Below are 11,680 nucleotides of genomic sequence, written 5' to 3' on the forward strand. Positions count from 1 at the left end.
GGTTGAGCTCATACTTCATCACTTAAACATCATTAAAGGATCAGTTCAACAATTTTGCTTCCACTTAGAGTTTCGGAGGATGGTGGCTAGAGGTTGAGCTCATAGTTCATGAGTGAAACATCATTAGAGGATCAGTTCAAGGGAGATGAGCACGCACATTTGTAAATAAAGAACAAAAAAAAAACCCTTGTTAAGATAGGACAATGGATGCTCTTAGACACCAAGTGATAGGATTTAAAGGGAAGTTGGCTGCTTTAGTGAGGGCCATCATTTCCAAGTTTTTGTTTTTAATCTTTTCATGTTTTTAAAATAGATAGAATCATTTTAAATTGTAAGTTATGCATAAGCTTTTATACATTATTAATTTTATAATAACATTAATTATAATATATAAACCTATTAAATCATATTTTTTAATTATTTTTTAATAATTTTATTCCAAATATATTTGGCTAATAGTTGTTTGCGGCTAACCTATATTAAAAACTGTTATTCCTATTTAATACAAATTAAATTTTCATAAGGCCACTTTTACCAGTTTCCATATTTCATTGCTTTTATATTCACGATTCAGACCAACTAAAAAATTCCAAATTCTTCACATACTTGGAAAGCAAGCTTAAGTCAAATCCTTGAAAGTTGGTTTAGCTGTGGCCTACAGTTTATTGCAGTATCGTTATGCGATAGACTTCCAGTATACATTTCTGGCAACATTCAGCATATTAATATCGTATCTAATAGATGGATGGAAATAATTGTGTTACACTTCTCTAAATTGCTATTGCAACTATCACGGACGATTTCTGACATCGTCAGCTACCCCATTCTCGGGGAGAGATTCTTGAGAATTGGAAAGCGGCACTTGTGAGCTATTTCTATCAGTCGAGAGCTTGCTATCCTTGGCCTTTCCCCACAGAAAAGTGTATAGCCCTATTAGAATCACGACTCCTCCCAGCACACTGTATTCAGCGGATAGGTCCAGTCAGGTCACAAACATAAATCGTTCTATTTGCGAAATCGAACAACCTCGAATTCATTAATTCGATAAGTTAAGAACGAACAAACGAACCTGCCCAAATAGATGCGCTCAGAGAGAATAACAGCTCCCATAATTGCGGTGATTACTACCATCAAAGGAGTGAAGGCGGTCGTAAACACGGGCCCTTTTATGGGAATGACTATGCCCTGAAGATAGTATGCAATTGCTGACCCAAACACTCCCTGCGCCAATCCATATGATTTGTTAACACTGTAACTACCTTTCATAGATATCGACCCAATCTCCAATCTTCAATTCAAAAAGTTATTTAACATTTAAATTTCCGTCATCCGAAGAAAAAAGAAAAACCAGACTTACAGCGTAGACTGCGGATAGAAGGTTGATATCCCATCGTAACGTCCATTTGGAAAAATCACGCACAATAGTTAGGCCCAGAACTGTGGCCTGTAATGTCCCTAGAAGACATATTAAGGTGGCAAGGGAAAGTGGAGCAGAATATACTACGCTCTGCACATTATTCAAAATTGTAAAAAGTGAATACATATGCATTATTCAAAATTGTAAAAAGTGAATTACAATGTATGTACGCATATCATAATTTCTTTAAAGTCCAATCGAACTCTATCGTAAGGAATGCTTTACAACCTATTTTATATATATATATATATATATTATATGATGGATGACCTGGATAATAAACAAGCCGGACCAAGCAAGAGTGGCAACGAGCATTAGAAGGGAGCCGATAACCCAGTCTTTACTCTTAATGGCAGCTGCTGACTTTGTCTTTACAGCATGATAGTGTGGAGACCAGAACAACTGAACAATGGGACCTTTGCAGAACGTCATCATCATTGCTCCCACAATGGACAAAATCGTTCCCACTATCTTTGCCTGGTCGCGTAACTCTCGGATATGGACGGCCCCCGCCCTACAGTGCTCCCCGCCAGACACAAAAAATAAAATAATTGATGACAACGAGTGCTCCTTAAAATATAAAATATATGATGTGGACCAAACAATGCGATTCGATTACCTGAAGACGAGAGCCATTATGAAAGTCATAGCTGGGAGGACATTAGTTAATGCAAGCGAATACGTAGGAGTAGTTAATTTCAAACCCAAGTACGATAAATTCTGGTCGATTACTGGCCTGCATTCAGAGTATTCCACAATTCAATTAAGTTACTGTGGAGAGAATTAGCAGGTGGCATGAAATCATGAAACGATACTTACCCTAACAAACCCATTACACATATTTGCCAGAATATTGGAAAGTTGAGTTTGGATAGCACATTCCTACAATGTATTTAAGTCAGTTGGAAGGTGAAATACAAGACCGATCGCTGAGCTACTTATTGATGAGTAATGAAATGAGAAATAGAAAACCTTTCAAAGAACAAAGCAAAAGGAGCAAGCACAACTGTAGCCACGGCATGCCTGTACACCACAAGCACAAAGTGATCCACTCCTCTCTTAAGAGCGACTTTGCTGATAATAATCATGCCCGCATATCCAAACTGAAGCGATATCATCGCTATGTACGGTTTTGATTTCTCCATTACCGTCGCCATCAATAATCAAATTAACAACCGCCAATGTATTCTCTATCTACAACTTGCTACTGTAGAGTGAGTAGTGGCGTTTCTCATCGAATACCTGCAACCATATTTATGCCGAAGCCAATTGTCCAATGAAACTCCTAGTCTAATACAGTGTGTTTGCATGGAGTCGGGACGACAGCACAGCGTTCAATTTTCTTATACGCGTTCCACCGGCCATTTGCTCCACTGCTCCGCCGCTCCTGCCACGTACACGTAGAAGATCCAGTACAGCCCCATCGCCAGAACCACCTTGCCCACGGCCACCCATGACCACATATTTTCCACCAAATCGCTCTTCCTCCGCTCTACTCTGTTTCAAACTCGACTCAAGGCGTTGCCCAAACGGAGTGACGTTCCTTCCTTCAGATGATCCAGTAGAGCACCAGCACCACCGTGCCCTCCCGCGCCAACATCTTTACCACCATCGCTGCTCCTCTGCAGTGTTGTGTTACGAGTCAAGGCGTTGCCAAAACGGACTGACCTTACTTCGTTTCATCTGATCTCCAGTCGCCCTTCTTTTTATCCTTCGCCCGCTCCTCGGCTCGGTCGCTTTATTGCCCCTCTCAACCTTAACTGTGGAGGGAACCTCTCAGCGTTAACTCAGCGTTAACTGTGGCCAGCTACCAAATTCGGTGAAGGAACCTGTTGTAACTCTTTTTTGACACCTTTAAAAGTTACAATTTTTTATCAAAAATTGCGAGTTTATTCTCAAACCAAACCATCTAGTATATAGACAGATTTGACTAGGCAAATGGTTCCCATGCATTATTCTAAACCATTTTTTTAATAAAAGTTTTGAAATTAATTAAAAAACAAATTTTCTAAAATATATATTATATATGTTTTATAAAATTATTTCAGGTTCCACGCTACACATTTCACAAAGGTTGAAGCCCATCATTGACCATGATGCAGGTCAAAGTATAACGTCACAAGGCAAGTGCCAAGACATGGGATAAAGGTCGAGCAATTTTTAATAATGGGTTTTGGCACTTATGGATCGATAGTCCACGTTCAATTGCGCGACCCCGTGCTTTCCTACTTTTAACAAAGAGGGGGTCTGCAATAGTCGTCTTCCCAAAACCACCTTGTTATACGTGGCATATTTCTATGAATTGCGCCACCCCCAATAAGAAACTACTTATAGCCAAAAACCCCTCTCGCAATCTGCTCATAGTTTTATTGACAACCCACGGGTTAATTATGCCAAATAAGTTTAACCGTGGCAACAAGTTTCTAACCACAAAGACGCTTTCCATGAGATGCTCAGAGATGAGCTCATTCCATATATTATAATAATGGGTTTTGTTTTGCAGTTAATTGTGATCTCGATGTTTTAGATTTCAGTGTTGTAAATGGAAAGCCAATGAGGATTTTTATATCGGGAAAATCAGAGTTTTTGTAGTCCCATAAAGAATTTCATGAGGGAATAAACCGATACAATACTTTGCGTTGTTGTGAGGTAGCCAAGTAATAAATAAATTTTTCCCAATCTATTCCTTCTCGGTGAATATGGAGTAGACATTGTGAGGTAGCCAAGTAATAAATAAATATTTCCCAATCTATTCCTTCTCGGTGAATATGGAGTAGACATTTAATATTGATTGCAATTCTTTCACCTAGCGGCTCCAATTGGTCTATATGGTGATTTCTCTTGGTTCCAGATGTTGCTGGTTCAAAATCACAAGTGCCTTTCTTGTTATCACAATGACATGCAACCAACATTTTTTTCTTCCTTATGGCAATGATCATAAATTTCAAACATCAACAAAGTATGCAGTCTTCAAACTTGGGTTGTAACTATCAGCTACTCAAGGAATTTGAGTTTTATATTGTAAATATTTTTCATATCTTCAGCTGCATGCAAAGTGATTTTCCAATGAATCCACTTCCCACATGGTTACACTGGAAATTCATCTACACTTAACAATACATATTTTCAGCGTAGTTAGATGGAGGTGTGTGAGATTGAAACAATAGATCATTGAGTTTTAGTGTACAATAGATAATTTAGTTTTGGTGTGCAATTTATGAATGGGTTTTATTTTCAGCAGTTTATGGATTGATTCAAGTTAGATCAACAACTATTTCACTTTGGATTCGAGTTGGAGTATGTAGTTTGGTTTACTTGAAGTACAATAAGTTGCAAGAGATGGGAAGAAGAACATTTGTTGACTATTGACTCCACTAACCCAATGGATTAGGCATTGTTGTGCTTGTTTTCATTTGCAATAATTGGTTGTTTGCTGATGAACATAAATTATTTCATAACATACCAGGTTACAAGTTTTAGATTGAAGTTACAAATTGTAGTATTTTGATTTATATCAAATTGGGCAAAGCAGGTTTCAAATTTGCAGGGGATTGATGGTTTTATGGCAGGACTCCATGCCCAACGAAATTAATCGTTGGTCTACTTGTTCTTTGCATCCCACAGAAGGAAGAATTGCCTAGTTGGAGCCTCATGTTGTAACTTTTTCTGACACCATTAAAATCACAATTTTTTTTCCAAAATTTGTGACGTCTTTCTTCAATCTTATCTTTGCCTTGGCAAATTCCTTCCTTTAAATATCATTCCATTTAACCATTTCCATTGCTAAAGGACGAATTGTCTCTGAGGTTCTTATAAATGTTTCTAAGTTATTTTTAATAGTTTTGATTTTAAATAAAATTTAATTTTATAAAATATATATAATTATATTTTTTATAAAATTATTTGTTTAAAATATTGAACTTACATTAAAAATATCAAGTCATTCCAATCTTTAAGTATCAGAACCACATTTGTTACCATGTATTACGGGTGATCAAAACTCAAGTTCAATGAGTCAAACAAAACCTATGACCCCACCATGCATTGCAAACATTAAAAATCCATTCTATGAATTGCCTCGAGATGTGTGAAATATTAAATCAATGGTTTATGGTGGGGACTACCTATTCCACTTTTAACCTACCCCTCTCGTCCCTCCCCAAAGTTGTTTCACTTTTACTTCTTTTTACACGTGTTATCATTTCATATATTGTGGACTATCATCCCTCCTCCCCCCGCGCAAAACTGTTTTTTTACATTGATTCAAATTTATACATATAAGGCATGAATGTCTATGAGGTATGCAAGCAAATTTATATATTATAAACTCTGTATAGAAGGAGATAATGGAGCGAAGGCCTTTATAGTCGTATTTTTCTGAAATGAGCTTACAGGTAAATGATTGAGGGAAGAGGAGGGTAGGTAAACAATTGAAATATATTCTCATTCGGGTAAAAATGAAAATACATGTTTGACAACTACATTTAAAAATAAATCATTCCAATGCTATAAAGAGATTTCCTCCCTATGAAATAATTTTACAGAGGTGAGAATGAAATTTTGCAGAGCAGACAAATGAATTTTTGTTTTTGCTATGGTGTAAGGAGGAAAATAATTATAAAGAGAAAGAGAGAATTTGGATAGATTCTTATCCAAATATTTTACAAAAGTAAAGAAGGGAAACTAAAGTATATTTTACCAATCATGGAAAAATAAGACATGATTTTCAAAACCATGGGAAGCAAGAAAGTAGATGGTTTCTAGAGAAAAATGAGAATTATTTATGAAGTTTCATTCATTCATAAGTGTATCAAAACTCGCCAAAACTAAATATGAAAACAATGGATGATTTTGGGTAAATGTTTGTAAATTTTATTTATTAAATTCATAAGCAAATAAATGCTACAATGGAGAAATATTACAGGACATGGTTTTCAAAACCATGGATGATTTTATAGAGCAATAGTTTGGGATTTGATTTATGAAATTCATGAGGAAAGGAATAACAAAACAAAACATGGATTTCAAATAATGAATGATTTTACAGGATAAAATCATTTGAGAAATATTTTAAGTTTCCGTTTATGGAATTCATGGAAATATGGAAATATGATTTTATAAATTTTTGGGAAATATAATTATCAAAATATCTTAATATCAAAAATTTAATATTTATATTTTTTGAAATTAAAGAGTGACAAAAAATCAATGATTTCCAAATCATTTTCAAATTTCTTGACATTAGTTGAGCACCTCAAGGATAATTAAGATAATTCAATTATCAAAGACCAGTCAACTAGATTATGGGTATATTAACCGAGTTTTAGGGAGAAACTTCAACAACCTCGAAATTATAAGGTAAAAGATCAACAAGGAAAAGATTCAGGAAGATCTGTGACAAAAAATGGGTAATTAGTGATCAGTAAGCTAATTTCCAAATTTGATGGAACAAAATTAGCATTCAAGCAACCATTTCCAAATTTACAAGGCAAAATCTTAAACAACTTCAAATTTCTTAGCATAAGAATCAAAAACTAAAAGGTCACTCCCATATCTAAAGGTAGAAGACTTTCTGCCATTTCCAAATTTTCTGCAGCATACTATATTTTTAGTTTATTTGATTGGATTTGTTTCCTATAGACTAGCGACAGTTTGAAGAAGATGTTTTCCTATATATTGTTTCATTTCATTGTGAACGGGTTGGCCTTTTATGCTAGAACCCTGTCATTTATGTAAATACTTTTATTACATGAATTTAACTAAAGAATTCTCGCTTTAGTTTCATGGCATAAATTGCTTTTCATGTATGCATTTATCTTTTATTTCATAATTTGTTTCTACATATGTTCAAGGTAACATAGGAGTTAACGCAAAGCTAGGTTTGAGTATCAACCTCCAAGACAACACACTGCAAAGTTATAACCATTAAATAAATTAATTAACTAAAAAGTTTGTTTAAGTTAGCTCCTCTATTTCTTTTAATTGTTTCCTTTTGTCAGATTCTCTTGAACATATATTGTTTGGTTGTAGAATTGTTCTACACGCATATACTATATTTGGTTGATTAAGAATTTAGTATGAATACTTAATGATCAGATTTACCTTATGTCCTCCACCAAACTCTTTGAGCTATGTTTTCTTTTGGAATTAGATGTTGAAACTTTGATTATGTTTTAGCAAGAGAGAACTTTATTTCTGAGCAGAGATAAGATAATCATGAGTATCCACCTACAACAAATAATATATCTAACCATCGTGCTTCAAAGGTTGTTGTCTGGTGATGGTGAAAAATGTTAAAAAATTCCTTGTAACACCTAAGGGAACCTCCTCTCATTCGAGGGCTAACCTGAACCTAAATACTAGTCGAGTTGATTTCTTGACGCAATTTCACAACCAAAAACTATCTTCGAGAAACAAATACAACAAAACCATTGTAGGACTTTCAATGCATGGACGAATATTCCCTCGGGTGAAAAAATTAGATCCATCAAAACTTCCCTATAAGTTTTTTAGGTTTTTTTGTTTGTTTTTTCAGAGGAAAAAAATGCTCTTTTAGATGTAACAGGGATTTAAAAGAGAATATAGGTTATATATATATATATATATATATATATATATATATATATATATATATATATATATATATATATATATGTCAATTCATACTACCCCAAGAAAATATACGTATATCTTGATTTCATATCCAAATTCTGCCAATATAGGCCATAGAAAATATATATATTCTATCAAATTCTAGTCCTTCAATAGATATATTTATACCAAATTTAGTGTAGAGAAATAGAAAATATGGAATAGAGGAACAAAAATATAGATGCCTGTTGTCAAAATATGAAGAACAAAACAGAGAGAGAAGGAACTAAGTTGCAAATATACTACCTAAATCAATCCTGAAGTCATGATTATAGGAAGCATAGTGTATGACCCCTGGAGCTGAATCAACTCCTCATTTCAAGAGCATATCTGTGATGTGATTCTGTTATGCTAAAAGGTACATTCCACTAAACGAATGAGCTTCATAAAATTTCTAGCAAGGGAGGGTGGAATAGAAAGAGCCAATAGTTGGAGCCTTTTGAATCCCTATAAACCTATAGATCATTGATGTTGAGCCATTTTCCAATGAAGAGAACTCCCCATAATGCTATGATTTATTCCCTGTTGTTGGTACCCCTACCTCCCTCCCACCAAAAATGATAGTAGCAGCTAGGCTTGGTGACTATTAGAGTGCCACAACCACATTGTCTATTAGAGAAGACACCATAAAAAAACCAAGAGTGAACTCTTGTTTCTTTGTTGAAATGTTGATTAGTAAAAATAGTATAAAAGTAGATCAAATTATTTGAATGAAACCCTATTCCAAAATAGACTAGGCATATGGACATAATTACCCAAATGTTCATGGGTAACAACATTATCAAAGTAGATCAAATTATTTGAATATCATTGATATTTAATTTTTCATTATTGAAGCTATAAAATTATTTTTATATTATTAACATTTAAGTTTTATCATTAAGGCAATTTTTAATCTTATTATAATTGGGTGAACCACGTAAATATTGTTGCTTGTGAATTTGTTATGGTGTGATTCCCTATGCACCTATTATATTTTAATCTTTCTCTTCTTCTTCTTTTTATAAAATCTCGTACCTTTTTTTCTATATGTTCGGCAATGGTGACGTTACATCATGTCATATCCAAGAATATCACCTGAATAGGGTGGAGAATTGAACCTGTGACTTAACATCTGCGAGTACCTTAATAGCTCACCCAATGAAGTCTATCCAAGATGCGGTGGACTTTATGACAACTAGCATTAGAATAATTGTTTGCTAAAATAAAGTTGAGTTGGTGAAGGAGTAAAAATTATTAAATCAATGGTGGTGGTTTTAACATATAGTATGTCTATGTTTTGAAAGGGCTTGGGGATGTTCCACTATATTGTGCCAAAGTTGATTGAAAGATGTTCAGTTAGTCATGGCCAAAATGTTGACCAAAGTGAAAGTGTTAGCAGATTTATAATTGTTCAAAATAAATCATAATAAACATATATAATTTGTAATCATTTTAATTTTCTCATAATTTTTATCTCTAATATTGTAAAATGTTAATTTAGTTATATATATGAAATAACCATTGTTGGTAAAGGAGAAGATCACAGCACCAAACAAACCTTTCATACTCACTTTGAATTGACGAAGGAAAGAGTCAATATGAAGGAATGGATAATTATAAAGAAAGCGGAATATTTATTTGCTGTCAACTTTAACATGAGCATCAAGTCTTGAATTATAAGCTAAGCTGAGAGACGAAACGAAAAAGATAATTTTCCACATAAAAAGAAATGTACATTTCAGACATAAATTCCTTCGCATAAAATTGTTCTTTACCCGACATGAAATTGCAGGTCAGCTTGTAAAATTCTTTACTCTCCATTAGCAAAATTCTTTATTGTCATAGTTTGATGATGAAGGTGGCCAAATATAATATAACAACGGACCAATTTGAAATTAAAAGGAAGGAAATGGCCTCTAAGCCAGCACTCAAAAGATACAAACGATCTAACACATTTCATAACGGCGTCGTTGTCTTGTTGCAACAAAATTGTTACACCTGAATTTATTCGAGGCCTCTTACAACATATTTTATTTGATTCGTAAGACGAATGCATTTTACAGCTAGGCATCCAAGATTCTAAATTGATAAAAAGAAAGGGGCAGATATATCTTATTAATAAAGAAAATCAAAATGAATTTTTTAAAATCAATCACCCGTAGAATCTTGGAAACAAGGTTACAATCGCACTACAAAGTGGAAATTTATAAATAATAAGTTATGTTGTTGAATATTATAATAACAACTTAGATTGAACTTGTTATTAAATATTATGATAATAATTTATAAGGTTGTTGCTAATTACACATAAAGTTGTACAAAGTTTAAACGAAACTTATCAATTTAATTAGAATTTTAATTTCAAAATGGGAATCCTAGCTTTAATTGAAAAAAACATTTTTTGGTAATTCTTTTTTTTAATTTTAACAATGGTATTAAAAATTAAAATTTTGTGCGATAAACAAGATCGAAATTGAAAAATATTTATGTTGCATGAAAGGTATTTTTGGGAGCTTAAACTCTAACATTTTGAAATTGAAAAATATTTATGTTGCATTAAAGGTATTTTGGGGAGTTTAAACTTCAACATATATAATACTTTAGGAAAACTTAAATTTCTGATAGTTTTAGACAATAGCATTAATAATATCACAACCTCAAAACTCTTAAAAATTACATCAATTTTCAACCATGTCATTAAAGATAAATATCATGACTTTGAAATCCTTAAACTTTTGACATTCTTTAGCTATGGAATTAAAGCTAAATATCATAACTAAAAACCCCTTAAAAATAATTACCTAGATCAAAGAGTTATTATACCAAGGGTATTTTTTTTTAAATGATAAAGTATAAATCTTTTAAAATCTTAGCATAAAACAACTTGACTCATTACAAAATTTTAAAAATCAGCCATCAAGTTAACACGTAGTGGGGTTAGTCTTGACCCATTGCAATGCAATCTTAAAAATCAACCATTAAACTGACACACTATGCGGGTAGACTTGATCCATTGTAACGAAAACTTTATAATCAACTATCAGAATGACACATAGTGGAATCGAATTGATAATCGAACACCATAAAATAAAATAAATAATAATAATAATAATAATAATTAAATTTAAAATTAAAAAAACATCATGATTTTTTCAAATTAAAAAAGAAGAAAAACAATTTTAAAAAAATGCAAAAAAATATTAAAAAATAAAAAATAACCCATAAAAAATTATTTAAAACAATTATATATATATATATAATTTTAGAAAAATAAAAAACATTAAAGTTAAAGATAAAAACGTTAAAAAAAATTAAAAATGGTGAGGGATGAATGAGTCACTCGTGCCTAGGTGCCAAACGCCATAGACAAGCTAGTTCGAGCCAGCGACAACTGCTTCAACCACCCTACCTATGGCCTTGGGGCTCGGGAAGGGGAAACCCATCGATTCCCAGAATTAATGACCACCCAAATGTTTCATTTGGGTGGTCGTCGATTACGGGAATCGACTCATCGCACCCACTTAACCATTGCCTAAACATTATGTTTGGGTAGTCGCCGATTTGGGAATCCACTTGCCGCCCGTGCCCTAGTGCCAAATCCTACAGGTAAGACAGCTTGAGCCGGTCACT

The 11,680-nt window shown here is 33.4% G+C and overlaps 1 protein-coding gene across 1 annotated transcript; it reads right to left on the reverse strand.

The window, feature by feature from the left end:
- Positions 1-654: 654 nt before the first annotated feature.
- On the reverse strand, positions 655-2,762 carry LOC149239329 (WAT1-related protein At5g07050-like). The gene is made up of 6 exons (XM_089369831.1): positions 2,390-2,762; positions 2,037-2,153; positions 1,688-1,931; positions 1,358-1,507; positions 1,070-1,221; positions 655-959 (listed from the first exon to the last, which is right to left on the reverse strand). The coding sequence occupies exons 1-6, from the start codon at positions 2,572-2,574 to the stop codon at positions 791-793; spliced, it is 1,017 nt and encodes a 338-aa protein (XP_089225957.1). The 5' UTR covers positions 2,575-2,762; the 3' UTR covers positions 655-790.
- Between the last annotated feature and the right edge of the window lie 8,918 nt (positions 2,763-11,680).

This window comes from Pinus tabuliformis, chromosome 8 (genome assembly GCF_031772625.1).
Source record: "Pinus tabuliformis cultivar Carrire ecotype Pingquan chromosome 8, CPIR1, whole genome shotgun sequence".
NCBI lineage: Eukaryota > Viridiplantae > Streptophyta > Pinopsida > Pinales > Pinaceae > Pinus > Pinus tabuliformis.